Genomic DNA, 19,046 nt, shown 5'->3' with positions numbered 1-19,046 from the left:
CAAAGAGTATTGGCTGATATATTATCCCAATTTCTACGCACATAAGAGCGTTTTCCCTTAGATTGGCAATGGGAAGGAAAGGAGATTAAAAAAGGAATTAAAGGGAGGAGCCAAGATGGCGACCGGGACGGCAGCGTAGGCTCCCGGCTCTGTGAACCTCCGCATCCCGTACATATATCCTGCATGAGATCCTTAGCCTGCGCTATATGCCCGTGTTGGTGAATGATAGCGGCAACCGATCGTGTGACTCCGAAGTTTCTGGCGGCGGTATCGCCGGAGAAATGTCCAGTTGAAGTTTGCGGCCTGTGCAACCCTGGAACCGGGACCTCGAGTGGACAACATGGCCGGGCGGCAGTTCAACAACAGCGGGCTTTGATGACTGGGTGGAGTCGGCCTAGCCGGAGCGGTGCGAATATCGGCCTACATTTCGCCGTGGTCGTTCCTACCACTAAGCGTAGCGGAACAACTGCATGCCCGAGGTGACTACTCCAAGATTCCCCGGTGATTGTCTCCGCCTTCGCCTGCGAGCCGCCCGGCCGCCGCCCGTAACTAGCCCGGATTTTAGCGGACTGCTCTCGGATTTTCGCGGGCGCAGGTCCGTGGAGGGAGTGACTGTTGGGTCGGACCACACGCCGGATATATTTTTTGCCTGCCCTCGAAACCCTGATTCCAGTGACATGGAACCTGAGGCGCTTGTCCCTGAGTCCTGGTCCCAATCTGGGTTGGACCTACCCGGCGGCCATCTTGACAGGACGAAGTCTACTATCCTGTACACTGGGTCGCAGCACGATTGGAAGTGTGCGCCTATGAGGAGCATCGCGGTGCGAGCGCCGAGAGCTGTGCTGGGGTATGGTAATCTTCTCGAGGCTCTCGGTGCCCTCCATTCCACATTGGTTCACGGCGCCTGGGTATTGGGGAGTAAGCTTGACGGGGTGACATCAGCGTTGGAACAGTTGCTCCCTGCCTGTCCCCAGGTACACGGGGACTTCCTACACCGCACACAAGAGGACAGTGTCGTGGCCGCCCCTGTGGATAGTGACCAGTTGGAAACTCCGGACAGTATCTTAACGTGTGATCGGCTGGCTGTGGGTCTGGTCTGTTCCGGAGGTATTGGATCTGAGAGGGGGGTGGTGGCCTTGTCCCGTGCGCGGCCTCCGGCAACCCAGGCAACATCCAAGCAACGGTCGCCTGCTCTGGCTGCTTTTGCTTTCTTGAACCTTGTGTGCGGTGCAGATCCTGGGGCAGCACTGGGAAAGATGACTCTCCATACTACTGACTGTGTCGGTGACCAGAGACTTCCACCCTACCTGTGTGTGTCGCTTCCTGTTCTCTTTGGGACGCTCCTCTTCTTTGTGGCATTGGACATGGCACTGGGTCGATGGGTATGCACGGGTAGATTCGCAAAGAGTGGTCAAGGATAAGGCTGATCCTTCAGGGTAGTCATCTAATAGGCGGGCGGGCTCAGGGGTTGCGTGCTTTCACGGCATAGCTGTCAGTGTACTAGGCGCATAATGCTCCCCATTCTTCTTTGACTTGGTCGATTCTGTGTTGCTTAATGTTTGCTTTAGGGGAAAACAAATTGTGCGGGAGGGAGAAGCCGGGGGCATGTTTTGAAGGCCCTCCTCCAGTTTAGTAATATTCTCTCTACCCCCCCGTCTGGTGGGGTTCCTTTTCCTACTCCTCTTTCTCTGTTTCTTCTATATTTCGGGTCTGGTTCCGGGGCGACAGGCACGCTGCTGGGGGGGGGGGCCGTACTCATCTGCAGAGGTGCAGGGTGGGGGGTTGGGGGAGGGGATCCTTTAGTCTTTAACCTTCCTTTTTCCATGGCCTCCTTTTTCTTCTCTTATTCTTCTTTGTCTTTCTTTTCCGGGATCAGCATGGTAGAACTCCTCCGTCGTTAATCGCTGCGTTTTCATGTGTGCCACAATTTCCGTGGTGTTTTCTGGGTTTTAGGGCAGGGGACTGCAGGTGCAAATGGCCGTGATATTCCTCCACATCCTGAACTTCTTGTGTCAGCGCCATTGACTAGATAAATTGCTGTTTATCGTGGACGTTTATTATTCTGCCTGCCATTTCTTGCTGCTGGGAAACTGTTTGGCACCTGATCCTTTCATTCTCCCTTATTATAAAATGAAAACCTATTGTATCATGGCCTCCTATTTGGGCTGTTTAGTGGCCGAGAGTATACCAGCATGGAAATTCTGCTCCCCGAGGTGCCGCCTGTGATAAATATTGATTTTTGTTACTCTGACTGCTTAGCGGCCGGCCCCGGGGGTTGTAGGCCCATACTTGTTATTGGTTGAAATGTCAATAAAGGTTTTCCAAAAAAAAAAAAAAAAAAAAGGAATTAAAAAGTGATCCGTCCATAGCATTGGTTGCGGAGTCTCAGTTGTCGTGTCCAATATGTTAGAAAAAATTAAATCCAGCGTATGGCCTGACCGATGCGTGGGTCCAGAAATAATTTGAGTGAGGTTGGCAGCTTGCAATGTAGTAATAAGTTGGGTGGCCTGGGAGCAATCAGGTCTATCCGTATGGACATTAAAATCACCTGCTATAATATAATGTGAGTGGGCAAGAGAACTTTGGACTATACCGTCCACATGTTCACTGGTGTTTGTCGAGGAGCAGTCCGGAGGTCTGTAGATAATCAGGCCGGCTAAAGATAGTTGGGGGTTGATTTGTAGGCAGAAGTGTAGCCCCTCTATGCCGGGGATGGTGGCAGGCGTAGAAGACGCCAAAGTTTATTTATCCTTAAAGATAATAGCCACTCCGCCACCCCTTCTATCCTCCTCTCTGTTTGAAAAGCTAATTTTGAAGCCCGGCGGGATGGGCAAAGGAATGGAGGCCAAGTTGTCTTCCTTGAGCCACGTTTCTGTGAGGAATAAGGTATCCCACTCAGAGTCTGCCATTAGCAGCCAGATATCATAGGCATGCCTAGGGAGGGATCTGCAGTTCAGTAGTCCAGCCCTAAAAAGAATGACAGAAGATTTCGCCATACGTCCACTTTTTGAGTTAGAGCGAACATTATTTAGAGGCAAGCCAACACAGAGTGTTTTACAGCAAAGCAAGCAGGATGGCGGTAAGTCAGAATTGGTCAAGTCAAATCTAATCGCCTGGCAGGGTTTAGCTGTATTCAGCGCCATTAGTTCCGACCTGGACCAGACTATCCTCTTGGTATCCGGACACTCACCGGCAGCGTAGCTGGCGCTGGCCGCGGTCTGGTCGCGGACGGGCGCAAACGGGCTTGCCTTAGGCGCGCCTTCGGCGCGCAAACGGCGCGCCCGCTGCGCTCGTCCGCTGCGCGTCCGGAAAGAGCACATTTTCTATGATGTGAGGGGGGCGTGGCCTGAGGGTGATGGGCGTGGCCTCAGTGTTCCCCGGCAATGGCGGCAAGTGCAAACAGCTTTCCCTTGTTGGCGCGAAGGTCCGCTGTGCGGGAGTGCACGGAGGTGAGGCAGGTGAGTTGTAAACAGATACACAATTATAGCAGCAGATATTTTAAAAAGTTAAAAAACCACAGCGTTTCTCCCGGCTTCCGCCTCAGGAGGTTAAAAATGCTCTCTGCGCGCTCGTAGTCAGCGCGACTTAAGAGCTGGAATCGGGGGGCGTGGCCTGAGGGTGGTGGGCGTGGCCTCAGTGTTCCCCGGCAATGGCGGCAAGTGCAAGCAGCTTTCCCTTGTTGGCGCGAAGGTCCGCTGCGTGGGAGTGCACGGAGGGGAGGCAGGTGAGTTGTAAACAGATACACAATTATAGCAGCAGATATTTTAAAAAGTTAAAAAACCACAGCGTTTCTCCCGGCTTCCGCCTCAGGAGGTTAAAAATGCTCTCTGGGGGCGAATAATCTAACCAAGGTTCTCCCCACTGCTGAAAGAGACCTTGTGCCACGTCCGAGTGCAGACACCATTCGTGATCCATCATGCACCGGCGGCTGAGTTCGTCCGCCCTGGTGTTCAGAGAACCTGCCAGGTGTTGAACCACCAGGGAAATGCCCTGATGTTCCAGCCATGTCCAAAGATGCAGAGCCTCCTGACATAGGGTCAACGTCCCCACCCCGCCCTGTTTGTTGCAGTACCACATGGCGGTGGTGTTGTCTGTGAACATCTGCACCACTCTCCCCATGACAGATGGAAGGAATGCCTTCAGTGCAAGTTGAATCGCCCGAAGCTACAGAAGGTTGATATGGAGCCGGGACTCCGCCAGAGACCAGAGTCCTCTGATATCCGCCTCTCCCATGTGGCCACCCTATCCCAGAAGGGACGCGTCCATCACCACTGTGTGTTCCAGAGGAATCTGCCATTGACCCAATCGCGATTCGTGAGCCACCACTGCAATGGTCGTGCAGTGCCCTCCGAGATCTGGACGTGATCGGACAGGTTGCCCTGATGCTGCGCCCACTGGAACTTCAGGTCCCACTGCAGAGCCTGCATATGTCATCTGGCATGATCCACTAACAGGATGCACGAGGCCATCAGGCCCAGTAGCCGGAGGGTCATCCTGACCGAAACCCGGGATAGCGGCTGAAAGATCAGAATCATAGCCTGAATATCCCGGACTCGCTGCTCGGGAGGATAAACCCGAAACTGCGTCCAGAACCGCTCCGATGAAGAGGATCTTCTGAGAGGGAATCAGGTGCAACTTCGGCACGCTGATGGAGAACCCCAGCAAATGCAGGAGGTCGGCTGTAGTCTGGAGGTGGGAGAAGACTGCCTTGGGCAAGCCCGCCTTCAACAACCAGTCGACGAGATAGGGGAAGACTGGTACCCCCGATCTGCGCAGATGAGCTGCGAGCACCGCCATCACTTTCGTGAACACCCGATGGGCGCTGTTAAGGCCAAAAGGGAGCACGGTGAACTGAAAGTGCTCGTGGCCTACCGTGAACCGCAACTAACACCGGTGGGCCAGCAGGACGGGGAAGTAAGCGTCCTGCAAGTCCAACTCTACCATCCAGTCTTGCGGGTCTAGGGCAGACAATACCTGAGCAAGTGTGAGCATCTTGAACTTCTCCTTCCGGAGGAAGCGAATGACGTTTCCGAAGGTCTAAGATAGGACGCAGACCCTTGTCCTTCTTGGGGACCAGAAAGTAGTGGGAATAACAACCACGACCTGCTTCTGGCCAAGGAACGCGCTCGATGGCCCCCATGGCCAAGAGGGCTGTGACTTCCTGCTGAAGGAGCGCAAGATGGTCCCCCAACATGCGGTGGTACTGAGGTGGCATGGCTGGAGGGGAAGTCTAGCAGGCGAGTGGCCGACAGGCCCAAGGACTTGGCCATAGCCCGTGAGTTCTTAAAGCGCCCCAACGCACTATCCGCTTTATTGCCAAAAAGGCGAATGCCATCAAAGGGCATGTACATCAAAGTGTTCTGGACATCCCCTGAGAAGCCAGTTGTCCTCAGCCAGGCGTGGCCCCGAAAGTGCAACCGTCGTGGAAATTGCCCTGCCCAGCGAGTCTGCAGTATCGGGCCCACAAGAATAGTGAACTTCGCTGCGTCTCTCCCAGCTGCTATAGCTTGGGAGAGTACTGTCCGTGCCTCCTCCAGACAGTTAGGCAGCACCTGCGCAACCGTATCCCACAGAGAGTGGCCCAAAAGGCATGCGGTGTTCACCGACCGCAGCCCTAAGCTGGCAGATGAAAACAGCTTCTTTCCAAGCTGCTCTAGCTTCTTGGATTCCCTTTCCGGAGGTGTGGAAGGGAACGCGCTCTGGGAAGCAGAGGCTTGGACAACCAAGCTCTCAGGAGTGGGGTGTTGGGAGAGAAAGAGGGGGGGGGTCACCCGGAGCCAGGCGATGGCGTCGGGCCACGTTCCTGTCCACAGGAGCCCCTGTGTTGGACCTGGACCCAGTGCCCAAAAGGACGTCAGAAAGTGCATCATTAAACGGCAGCAAGGGCTCCGAAGAAGTCGCCGTGGGCTGAAGCACTTCTGTCAGGAAGTTAGTCCTGACGGCCACTGTAGGCGGAGGGCCTCGGCTGCCCTACGTAATACCACTGTGTAGCTGGCTCCCTCCTCCGTAGCCACGGTAGGAAGAGACAGCATGCCAAGGTCAGGTGAGGTGTCAAGACCACTGGCATCCATCAACTCCTCTGCCCAGTCTGGTTCATAATCACACTATTGTGTGAGAGGGTCCTCAGACCCCTCCCAGTCCTCCCCTTCCTCCGAAGTCTGCGAAACTGGCTGAAAATAAGGAGGACGGACATAGGGGAAAAAGGGCCCCATCAGCGTCGGAATCGACGCCGAGTGATGCCGATCCGGCACCGTGTCCGGTTGAGGGCTGAAACTGGGGTCGACGTCGTCCTGAGGAGCGGGCGACGTCGGAAGTGGTACCGGTTGGGTCGACGTCGGTGGAGGTGTTATAAGGTCGACCGGGGTCCGATCCCGGATGGTCCTGCGGTGCTGGGGCCCGAGTCACCAGCGATGGAAGGACAGGACCCCCAGTCGGGCCCGCAGGGCCCTTAGATGCACCGGCAGGGCCAGACAGCCAAAGGGTCGGGCCATGGCAGCAAGAAACTCTTGCACCTGAGCAGGCATCACCGACGGACCCAGAAAGGGTGGGTAGGCCCGCGGCGATGTCGCAGGCTCTGCCGGAGCTGCAGGGGTGGCACCACCCGCACCCTCAGCCACGAGGGGAAGACAAGCAGCGACGACACTTTTTTCGACTTCTTTTTGGAATGCTTTGACTTACCTCACCTCGAGTGGGAAGACTTAGATCCAGCGGAACGAGGGCGACGGCTCCTGCGATTGGTCCCTCGACCTCCCACAGGACCGGGACCTTGAGCGGCGCAGAGCCAACTGCCGGACTTCCAGCAACTTTCGGGGCCGCTCCCGCAAAGACTTCAGCGCCATGGCCCGGCAGTCAGGGCATGACTGAGTCGTGGTTGCGCCCCAGGCAGTAGAGAGACACGCCGTGTGGGTCCATCACCGACATCATGAGGTGACAGTCCCCACAGTTCTTAAAGCCGGGCATCCCTACGACACCAGGAGTCGATCGACTAAAAAAAAAAAAAAAAATAGAGAGAGACAAAAGGTCTCGAAAAAACTCAGTCAAAGAGTGACTGGGGTTACTTGCTCTTTCTGGATCTGCGCTTGCTGGCGCGGAAAAAGAAAAAACTGATGTCAGCGCGCGTGGGCGCATCTAAGTAGCTCCAGCTAAGTCATCTCAGCGCCAACGATGCATGCGGAGCCGCACGGCGACGCCTATCGACACACAGGGGTACTGCTGACGAAAACTTTCCCGATCCAGTCTGACGCCTGGGGGTATTTCTAAAGTAAGGAATCTATCACTACGTGTTTCTTTCAGATTTGTAGAGCAACTGTTATTACCTATTGACTTTCGATGCATTTCTGCCTTCGAAATGAAAGACAATGTGTAAAAAAGAAGTCATTTTGAAAAATGACCTATAATTCTCATGCTAGTATGTGTACTCTCAATTTCAGAAATGTGCAAATATCTACTGTTTCTAAACTATATTTTGTTCCAATTTCAGAAATACATAGGTGTCTCTCATACCGATTGTTCCATGTAAATATTTTCCCAAATTAATAGCTATATACCCGGTACGGTACATAATACAAAAACATTGCAAGACGCTGCTCAGTTATTGGCTCTGGGTTCGTCGGGTTCTTGGTGAACCTACAAGTTCTATATGTCCCCACAACCAGAAAGGTCCAGCGGGTGGAACGGTATATTGCTTTCAAACAGCTGTCATAATTAGTAGAAGTTACAGGTGAAAATGTTGACACAAATGGCAGTTTTTTTCAACTAATTTTCAATTTTTCCTATATTCAACAGTTTCTATAAAGAAACCTTGAAGGATCTACACAAATGATCCCTTGCTGGATTCAGATTTGTGTCTACTTTTCTAAAATGTATAGCTTTCCAGGATCCATTATTGCTTTCATACCCATACCTACCATTAACTGGAAGGAGGTTAAAAGCACAAAAAATAGCAAAAATAGGCTATGTCCCAGAAAAATGCAAAAACCGTGTCAAACTTTTTGGTTTTCTGACAAAAGTCTGCTTGTCCCTGAAAGCTGGGAAGATGGTGATTTCAGCACCATAACCCCTTTTTGGATACCATTTGCAGGGAAAAAAACACACGCTTTCATCGGTAGCCCTTTTTTCCCAATTTTCCCCCAAAAAACACAATTTAGCTGTATTTTAGGTAATTTCTGGATCCCCCTCCAGGTGAATCCACAAACCCTGGGTCTGCAGTCTTTGGACCTGTCCCTCCCACCTCTCCCCTTACCAACTCGTCTTGGGGGCAAGCTGGAGGACGAGGCGACCAACGCTGCTCTGCTAGAACTAGGACGTTGCCCCCTGGGCGGAATCCATAATTGTTCGGACTTATTGCGGAGCAAGAGTAACCTTTGGCTGATGCCCCGTGGAGCTATCATATGTAACTAAAGAGGAGCTTGGCTCTGGTTCACCCCCTCGGCCAGCACCTACCCAGCTGAACATCAGACATTGTTTTTTTCCTTGTCTCCCCGTTGTGTTCCTTTCCCTCCCTCCATCGGTCTTGTTTTTCTATGTTTATTGCATGCACTAGCAATGGATGTAACTGTAATGTAACTGTAACTGATGCAAGGCTGTAACACGTCTTAATCCTCATGTAAAGCGCTCTGATACCTCCGGGCCTAGCCAGCACTCTATAAAACTCAAATAAATAAATACCTTTAGAATCCCCATGAAGTTGGAAGAAAATGACGCACATTTGGCATGAAGGTTTTGCCGACATAACAGTGTCAATGGTGGTGTTTTTGACAGCAGTTATTTCATTTAAGGAGTGGAGAAATGAAGGACCATTGTTTTAAGTTCTGGTACCTCAATGGAAGTTCAGAGATTTGATGTGTTAAGGTAGCCAATTCACCTTCAGAAGCTAAGGTTTTACATGTTGCCAGGCTAAGACTATCATGTGGCAAAAGTGGTGAAGTAGTCTGTGTCTGCACTTCAAGGGAAGAGAAATCTATTGCTGCACGGAATTGAGATGGTCTGTGTGATCGTATTAAACATGTGTCAGGTGTGTCGGGGACTGCAATTGGTTCTTTTTGTTATGTTCCCTTAGGAGGGCCTTTAAAACAAGCATTTGCAATGCAATTGGTCTCGCATTTGCCAGAGTTTGATCTATTGGCATTGTAAATGACAATGCCTTTTACCCGTGTGTTTTGGTTTGGGGTGGATGTATGTGGTTTGGAGTGGAATTATGTGGGATGCATTGGGATGGTTAGTTGTGGAAATGTGTGTGGTGGAACTGTGTAGTGTATTTGTGAAGTGGAATTATGTGGCATGGTGAATAGATAGGGGTGCGAGGTGCACAGAATAGATAGAAAGGAAGATAGAGAGGGATAGGTAGTTTGTACACGAAGAGGTGAATTACCTCGAGACAGAGGGGGAGAAAGTGTCTGAGAAAGATAAAGAAGGGAAGAGCAGGCCACAGACGCATAAATAGGGTGCACCTGTGTACACAGAAGAACCCCCAAGAAGAGGAGGAGGAGGAGGAGGGTGTGGGTTTGAGGGACGGAAATTTTTTCAAAGGCACGGGATCGAAATTGTGCTTTGCTTGAAAACCTGAAGTGAACCAATATGAGAGGTGGGAAAAGTGCACGAGAGAGCGAGAGAAAGGTGTGAGAGAGTACAAGAGGGAGACGGATGAATTGGGGGGGAAGGGGGAGGTGGGAGGCGAGAGGTGGACCACTGCACAGCGCGAGGAGGTACAGTAAGGTAGCATGTGTGAGCAGGCAGTACAGGTAGTGTGAGTGAGGGCTGAGAGGGGCGGTAGGTGTGTGGGGGAGAGATGACGGTTGGTGGAAGTGCGATGTAGAGATAGATTGGACTGACATGATTTGTTGTGGAATTGGGAGGTGTGGAGTTGTGGAGTGGAAATATGTGGCATTGTGTGCTGTTGAATTAAGTGGATAGGAATTAAATGGTATTAACTGTTGCGGAATTATATAGAGTGAGACTGTGTTATGGAGACAAATTATGCGGAATGGTATTGTGTTTTGTGGAGTTGAATTATGTGGTGTGCTGGTAAGTTTTGTGGCATGATGTTAAAATCTGTATTGTGTATTGAATGTGTGTTGTGAAATTATGTTGTCTAGTTGAAATATGTAGTTTGGTGTGGAATTACATAGTGCATTTATGTGGATTGATGGTATGTGTCATTAAGTGCATTTGTGTGTGGTGTTTTTATGTTGTATTCAGTAGAGTGTAATTATGTGGAGTGTAATTGTGTGGCACTGAGCGGTATTATGTGGAGTGTAATTATGCTGTGAGGTGCAGAACTGAGTGGCATTGAATTGTGTGGAATTATAGGGGATGGTTTGGAGTGATATGTTGCATGGAGTGGAGTAGTATTATAAGGTGTGAAATGATGTGGCATGTTGCGAATTTGAATTTATGTTGTGGAGGGTAATTATGTGTTTTGGAATTTAGTGAGATATGGAGTGCAAATATGTAGGGTGAAGTGCAGGTTGGAGTGTAATTATGTGTAGTGGAATTATTTGAAGTTGAATTGTGCTGTGTGGAGTGTAATTATATCACTTGAAGTGGAGTGTAATTATGTAGCATAGTGGTATTAGGTGAAGTGGAATTTAAGGACATGGAGCAAGCTGAATTATGTGGAGTTTACGTTACTGGCTTGTAATTATGTGGCATGAAGTGGAATGATGTGGAGCGGAAGTGTATGCGGTTGAATAGTGTTGCATGTTATTATGAGATGTTAAAACGTGTTGTTTGTAGTGGATTTATGCTGTATGGATGTGTGTGTTGTGGAACTGTGTGACATCTTCAGTCACTTGATGCTTTACCCTGTGCTTTGCATTTTGTACCTTACAGGTTTTACTTATAATAGGAAAAGTGGTGCATTGATGAGGAGGTGGTGCTATGCTAATGCTACGATGGTGGTGTGCTGATGCTGAGGTGGTGCTGCACTGATGCTACGGTGGTGCCACACTGATGCTGAGGGGGTGCTGCACTGATGCTACGGTGGTACTTGTAGGAAACCATTTGCACGCCAAGGGAAAACAATTAATGCAATATACATTCCTAAAACAATCAAACACACGCATAGGAAAACCTTCAACTACACAACTAGCAGACCAACCAATCACACACCTAGTAAAACTAATTGCCAGAAATAAGGGTAAGCGGAGGACTTCATTTCACAATGACATCACTTTCCAGTACTGGACTTTTCTTTTTACAGATAATTTTTTCAGGCGTGCTGGTCCAATTAATTGAATTCAGCTTAACGAAGACTACAACTCCCAGAACACACTGATTTGCTACCTGAAGTTATCAATGATACCAAGAGAAAACAAAGTGTAGAATAAAGGATGTAACACCAAGATAAACTACATCTCTGAATAGGTGAAACAAAAGTTAATTCAATTGCTTCTAAATGCACATGATGCAAACACAGCATCCTGAAATTTGACTAAATGCTTGATAGCTGGTACTATTTAACATTTAACGGTTCATCTTCCTCCAAACTGCAAACCAACGTGATACACACAAGTCTTTGCAGTATGTGCATTAACCTACTGAGCAGCATTACCAGCGGCGAGTTTTCAAGTCTGCACATTTAGGAAACGGGTAAAAGTAGGGTTCTGCAACATAAGCAAAGCGCTTCAGTAAAAACCTGCAGAGGCTCATTTCATTTTCCTATTGTCCCATTGAGGTGGGAGGGCCGTCTGAGACATAAGCCTGGGCATGCTATTCTGTGCCTACCCCCGCAATGCTGCATGTGTCCGTGGTCTCACGGGACCAGCTGACAACCCTAGGAAGTCAGCTCGCCTTTAGGTGAGTCTGGCAGCATATAACCACTGAATTGTTCCTTGGAGAGCATGCCTATTCTAATTTTATGTAAAGTATTGCCCAGACCAGGATATGACGAAGAGTGGGTAGGGAACAGCACAAGACAAAATTGATATATTTTAGATCATGGATATTTACAATTCGTAACAGACAGAATTACATGATTTATGGTCAATTGCTGATGCCGGAATTAAAACAAATCCTCACACGATAGATCCGTAGGCCACCTATATCTGCTACTGGGAGGAGATGTTGCACTAGAGTCGGATCTGCTGATTGTTTAACTAGGGAACCTGTGATTTAAAAAAAAAAAAATTCACAATCTTCCAGTGCCAAAAAATGTGAACTTGCGTAATGTAACTGGGACTCATGTAAAGCACTCAAATTCCTGCAGGCTGAGTTTGGCTATATAAAACTTTTTTTTTTAAAACACTAGAATGGTTTTCTGAGCTGAGCGCGTTTTGGTCCTAAAGCCCAACGAGTCGTGGCAAACGAAAAACAAAATCAACCCTAAACCATCTGACTGCACAATATCCCTAGATTTCTTGTGCCTGTGCGCATCTTAAAGCAGAGACCCTCACCACTAAATAAATACATCTTGCATTTTTACAGGGCGCAGTTTACAAAGGGCATCCTGGCGTCTAAGTTTTACTAAAGAATGTCAAAATGTGCCCGAAAGTGTTGAAGATGTTAAGGAGCTCATGGAGCAAGAAATCTGGCCACAAGTATACACTACGATTTCCAAAAGCAATGACACAGAGGAAATTCGAGTACAGGTGACTTTGCTGGAGATAGCTAAAGTGACCGGTGTTAGCTGTCCAGGTGTGACTACGGCACGTTGATAGTGAACCCCAGCGTATGCCGGAGTTTGCCGTAGTGTGGAGGTGGGAGACGATTGCTTGGGTCGAGCCCGCCTTCAACAACCAATCGTCGAGAAAGGGAATGATTTGGACCCCCGATTTGTGCAGATGGGCTGCGACCACCGCCATCACCTTAGTAAACTGCTTGAGGCCCACCATAAACCGCAGATGGTGACGATGGACTGGTCGAACAGGAATGTGAAAATAGGCGTCCTGCAAGTCCAACACTACTATCCCGTCTCCCGGGTCTAGGGCAGAGAGGACCTGAGCAAGGGTGAGCATCTTGAACATTTCCTTTTGAGGAAGTATTTGAGGGCTCAGAGGTCTAAGATAGGACGAAAGCCGTCGCCCTTCTTTAGAATCAGAAAATAGCGGGAATAGCAACCACAGCCTATTTCTGGCCCGGGAACCCCCTCTATAGCTACCTTAGCCAAGAAAGTCTGGACTTCCTTGTGGAGTAAGGCAAGGTGATTCTCTGTCAGCCGATCGCAAGTTGGAGGCATGGAGCGAGGGGTAGTCTCAAAGGGGAGAGAGTAGCCCCTTCTGACTATTTGCAGCACCCACTGGTTCTAGGTGATATCTCACCAATGGTGGAAGTGAAGGGGTATCCTGCCAGCAACTGAACATCCATGATCTGGAGGGATAGGACTAGGAAGGTTTTGAGGTGGAGGAGGGGACTGTGGCCTGAGCTGACTTCTGCCCATTTGAGCCGCAAGGTTGAGGTGTACCGCGTCCATGGCCCCGCAGATGTTGTTGGACTTATGGCGTCCTCTGGCTGGAAAAGGGATGGCATGATTGGAAGCCCTGAAAGGGGCGAAAATCAGAGACAGGCCGCGATGAGGTGGAGAGGGCCAGGGACTTGGACGTAGCTCGCGAGTACTTGAAGCGCTGAAGCGCTGCATCTGCCTTGTCTCCGAAGAGACAGAAGCCATCAAAGGGCATATCCATGAGATTAGCTTGGATATCCCCTGAAAAGCCAGACATCCTCAGCCAGGCATGGCACCTAACGGCCACCCTCAAGATCGCTTTGCCTAGCGAGTCCGTCGCGTCTAAGGCTCATTGTATGGCAAACTTCGCTGCATCTCTCCCATCTGTAATAGCTTGGGAGAGTAGTCCTCCTCTGAGACTCTGGCCAGCACGTGCGCAACCATATCCCTTAGCTAATGGGAGTAACTGCCCAAGAGGCTGCATGTGGTGTTTCCCGACCACAATGCTAGGCTGGTGGAAGAAAAAAAATCTTCTTACCGAAGCTGTCCAGCCTTTCGGATTCCCTGTCCAGGGCAGCGGAAGGAAACGTGCCATGGGAAGCAGAGGCTTGGACCACTAAGCTTTGTGGGGTGGGATGGGTACAGAGGAAAGCTAGGTCACCCGGTGCAGGGCGGCAGCAGGCAATGGTTATTTTTACAGGAGCCAAGTTAGAAGACAACATTCCAGAATCTGGAGAAGTATCCAGACCACTGGCATCACCCAGATTCTCATGCCAGTCCAGGTCTTGATTGGGTTGCTATTTCTAAGGATTTCTAAGGGATTCTGCAGCCCCTTTCAATCCCCTCCTCCATACCTAACCCTTCAGGAGAGGGCAGGTTGAACGGTATGGAGCCGTATGGCTCTGTTAGCGCCAGTCTCGGCATTGGTAGATGCCCGACTGGCACTGTGTTGTCCAGAATGACGATGGAGAAGGCAAGGCCGATGGGTGCTGGTGACGCTGAGGGCCTTGACGTCGTACGCCATGCCGGAGAAAGTCTCAGAGGTACGACCGGCGCCGTTCTAGATCCAGGGACAGATACAAGAGGTGGCCGTGGCCGAAGGGGTCACTCCCGGCCCCGGAAAAGGAGGGAAATGTGGAGCTGACCCAGGCACCTACTCTGCAGAGCGAGGCCTCGAACGCCACGGCTCCTCTGCCTCATCGTGCGACGAACGGGGCGAAGTCGGAGCACGCTTCAACTTCTTGTGCTTTATGTGGTGCTTCTTACCTGACTGCAATGACTTTGAGGAAGAAGAATTAGATCCCCGATCACCCCCGCGGTATTTGGATCTTCCTCTTGAGCAGGATTGGCTAGGCGACCTCTTTGGCCGGACAACGGGCCGCGATCAGCTTTAGGGATCGCTCCCTCCCTTTGGCGCCGAGCTAGCAGTGGGAGCACAACTTTGTGTTGTGGTCGCTCTCCAGGCACCAGAGGCACACCAAATGGGGGTCCTTGACCAACATGGCGTGGTGACAGGCGCCGCACGGCTTGAACCCAAAGGTCTTTTTACTAGACATCACTACACACCAAAAGAAGTATTAAAAAATAAAGTCTTGCAAAAGGTCACCTGGCATAGCTCTCTGCGACAGATCTGCGCTGGCAGAGAAAGAAAACAACTGACGTCAGCACGACGGGGTGGCACCTATATAGATGACGCGGACGTCATGATAAACATACGCCTACGACAACCTCTCCGCGTGAAGGGGTACTACTATCATAGATCTTCCGGATGTAGCCGAATGCCTCAGAGTTTAAAGGTAAGGAATCTGCGGCTAGATGTCTCTATCAGATAGCTGCAGGAAGAAGTAGCAGGATTACCTGATTTACGGAGCCATGGGAGAGGAGTGTTAAAAGTCTGAAAAATTCATATTGAGTAAATGCCCACATTCAGAAACGTTTGCATTACAAAAAGGAAGCAAATGATCGTACACCAGCAAACTCCTAAGTGACCCAGTATACACAATATTACGCCAGCATAGAAGTACCATCTCACCCCTATGCTGCCTCACAAACGAGTCTCACCTGATAAACTTGGTACCAGTATTCATTACACACATTAAAAACACCCGCCACTGTACGCCATGTCCTGTCATACACCTGGGAAAGCCAATATTGTGACTCTGGCAAATGCTTCAAGTCTGACCTTGTTAGATAACAGAGGAACACAGATTGTCAGCACTCTCCCCGCTTTGGGGGCTTGAAATAGAGTAAAGTGCGATCCATATAGACGGCGCCCACCTCCTAACAGCAAACTTCTGTGTAATCAAGGGAACGCCCTTTCAATGCACTCACGAGGGGCGCTCAGGGAAACAAAAGGGAGGAAGGGGTTAAGGCCGGTTGAATGGCCGAAAGGTAAATCAGTGAGACTAAACCCCCAAAAATGGTGAGTGTTTCGGACAGAGGATGTGGCATAACATTCAGAGCTGTTGACTTTGAAATGCCAGGGAACAGGGTTTGAGTCTCGGAGCAGTCTCTCCCGGGCCTTCCAAAAATAAAATGCTGAGACCTACCAGTCTGAAAAATTTAAGTATAGGAAATGACATAAGTCAAAAAATGCTGCCATTTATTGGTGCCTTTATGTGATTTCAAAGGAGACCTTGACAGGAAAAAAACAAGTGTACTTGTCACAGTACTTAAGGCACATCACGTAGATGGGCTGGGGAAGCCCTTTTCACTGCTGCTATCCTTTAAATAACGAGGAAGAGAGTGAACATCTGTTAAAAAGTAAGTGTGGCATCTATGAAGCAGGCGCTGCACTGAGCCAGAAAAACCCATGCACTCTGCAACAAAACAAAGGGTGAGGTAACATAAAAGGAACAAGCTGGTGCGCGAAGCAAACAAAAGACAAACCTTCAACAACAAAAAAAGCTCTCAAATTGTCCTAAATACCTGAAGAGTAAGAACACATGTAACAGGGGGAGTCCTCATGGGAGGATACAAAAGTCCAAAAGGAGGGACTACTAAGCATATTCACCAAACAAAAGCAAAGACACTAAGAGGAACTATGAAAAAGATGGGCGGTGGTTGAAGCCCATACTCTAGATACAGCATGTCTAAGCGAGACCTAAAAATGAGCTATATTTGAGGCGCCCAACTTGCCCTTAGTGCCTGACCGAATACTTGATTTAAGATCAAGTTTGCCTTGGGGAGCGCAGCCTGGTTAAAGTGGGGGACTCCAAAATGAGTGTTGTTCGAGTTGGGACCATCTTCCCCTGGGGGAAATGTGTCTGATCTAATAAGTGTCTCCACATCCTCAATCAATCTCTTCTAAACGTGCAGGTGTTGGCTTTGCTTGTGCTTTTTGGATGTTTGCCGATGACCTGTGGAAGATCTGAAGGTTCCAGTTTGCCCATTTTGCAAGGACCTATTAGCTAGTATGAGATTACAGAAAAAATCTACTTCAAACAGCATGGAAAAAGAGCATTAGCCGCTAGAGAAAACAGATAAAATGCGCAAAACTTTAAAATCCAAAAAGAAATTATAAAACAAATGTAAAGGAACTTTAACAAAAAAATGGGGATGTTTTATTAGCACGAATGTAGCCAGGGCTAAACAGAAAGAGCAGCCTTTACTCAAAGACCTCCGGTCCGTGTTATATCAAAGGTTCCACCACGCAGGGTGCAGTTAGCGTTAAAAGTACCTTGTCACGCCAAGTCCAGAAAGTGTGGCCAAGAGAGGTAGCTCAGTCTAGCCCAGCATCTGACAGATGCGGATGGGCCCGCCCTTGGTCCAGGATTTGGCCGTGTATGGCCCCGGCGTGTTCCGCACAGTGGGGTTGCAGCACACTTAAGTATCACTGATTGGGCACAGGTGAAGCAGCAAGGGGAGCTTCTGGGTACATGTAGTCCCCTGAGGTCAATGCGCGACGGCTCGCCCCTCAACAAAAGTGCCCCCGACGATGGTAGCCAACAGGAACTGATGGAGAGTGCCCAAGGAACAAGTTGTGGCCAGTAATAGCCCAGGCAAGGTTTCAGAGCAGCACCCATCAAGCGGGGCTGCAGCGTGCTTAAGTAGCGCTGATTAGGAACAGATGAAGCAGCAAGAGGGGCTTCTGGGACATGTAGTCACCTGTGGCCGCAGCGTGACTGCTCCCGTCCAACGAAACTGCCAACACGAACTGATGTAGAGAGCATCCCAGGAGCAAGCTGTGGCCAACAATAGCCCTGGCAAAGTTCCAGAGCAGGAATACATACCTACTGACAGCAGAGAAAGGGGTGAAGAAATTGTGACAGGACAATGTTGTCATACCTTTCGTCCTAACATGAAAGGCCCATGATAAGACATTTCAGTGAGATGCTCTAAATATCTGGTGTTATTCTCAACAATAAACCCCTCAATTTGATTAAACTTATACCAATATGAGAGGGAAAGCCACTTTCAAGTACCTGTAGTGTCTTTGAACATCCAAGCGCTGTCAGTTTCGTCTATCACTGCAAACTGGCTTTCCGACAGACGCGCCTTGCTTCTCCTTTGGGCCTGAAGAGTTGGTGCTCTTCGGTGGCTCTTCCTGCTGAGCTGAACACGGTTTTTCAGTGCACTGGAATCCAGCACAGAAGGTTGCTAGAAAAAGAAAGTAATATGTTTTATTGTTTATAAAACAATGAAGTAACAATCAACTTGCATAATGTCAGCGACACTTACAGAGTACTGTTTACACAGGAGATACAAAGCTACAAATGAAACTAGTTCCTTAACACAGGGATGTAAGACTTGGTACCATTGGCGTGAGTCTCCCTTCCATTTTTGTTCTGAATGCCTCCTCTGTTTTTGATATGTTTTGCTGGTTTAGATGCTTTGGGCACTGTGCCACTACTATTCAGTGCCACAGTGCAAGTGCTCTCTATGTTAAATTGATGCATTGATTAGCGACTCCATGATTGGGTTATTTGATTTACTTGTCAGAGCCTAGTATAGTGCATCATGTGTGCCCAGGGCTTGTAAATCAAATGCTGCTGGTGGGCCTGCAGCACTGGTTGTGCCACCCACAGAAGCAGCTTGTAAAGTGTGTCTCAGGCCTGCCATTGCAGAGCCTGTGTGCAGTCTAGTACTGCCATGCTGACTGGGTAAGTGCACCCAGTTACCAGTCCCTAAACCTTCCCCTTTCTTCAAATCAGACACCCCTAAGGTAGGCCCAAGGGCAGGGTGCATTGTAAGTATAAGGTAGGACGTGCCCTGGTGTGTGTGGCATATCCTAATAGTGAATTACATCCATTTTAGTTTTTCACTGTTGCAAGGCTACCAGTCCCCATAGACCAGCATGGGCAGTTTGATTATAACACCTTATAATCCTAACTGACCCAGGGAACATGGTAGAAATTCGACTTTAGTATGCCTAAACTCAGAATGATAAAATACATCTTTTAGTGAAGTTGGCTTTAACATTCTGTGTTTGAAAATACCACTTTTAGAAAGTAGGTATGTTCTTACCTAACCATCCAGCCTGCCTCTGCAAGCTTGTGTGTCTGGTTTTGAGTGACAGGGGCTGGGGGATTCCAGGAGACAGGGTGAGTAAGCTCAAGGCTGAATAGACCTATCTGCATGTAGAGTGGTGGGAGGAGTGCCATCTGGGTCTGAAAAGGGCTGCGCCTGCCTTCCACAATGCTGGCTCCACCTCCTGTGGTGCGTCTGA

General features: G+C 49.4%; 1 protein-coding gene across 4 annotated transcripts in view; it reads right to left on the bottom strand.

The window, feature by feature from the left end:
• Nucleotides 1-19,046, bottom strand: part of KIAA1671 (KIAA1671 ortholog) — an 899,111-nt gene that overhangs the window by 122,985 nt on the left and 757,080 nt on the right. For all 4 annotated transcript variants that reach the window (XM_085633358.1, XM_085633361.1, XM_085633359.1 and 1 more), the window contains one exon: nt 17,803-17,977. In XM_085633358.1, the coding sequence (XP_085489484.1) occupies nt 17,803-17,977 (175 nt within the window). The remainder of the gene's footprint in view (nt 1-17,802; nt 17,978-19,046) is intronic.

The sequence above is a fragment of the Triturus cristatus genome, chromosome 11, assembly GCF_964204655.1.
Source record: "Triturus cristatus chromosome 11, aTriCri1.1, whole genome shotgun sequence".
Classification (NCBI taxonomy): domain Eukaryota; kingdom Metazoa; phylum Chordata; class Amphibia; order Caudata; family Salamandridae; genus Triturus; species Triturus cristatus.
Note: the sequence above shows the minus strand (reverse complement) of the source record. Positions and strands in the feature narration are given on the sequence as shown.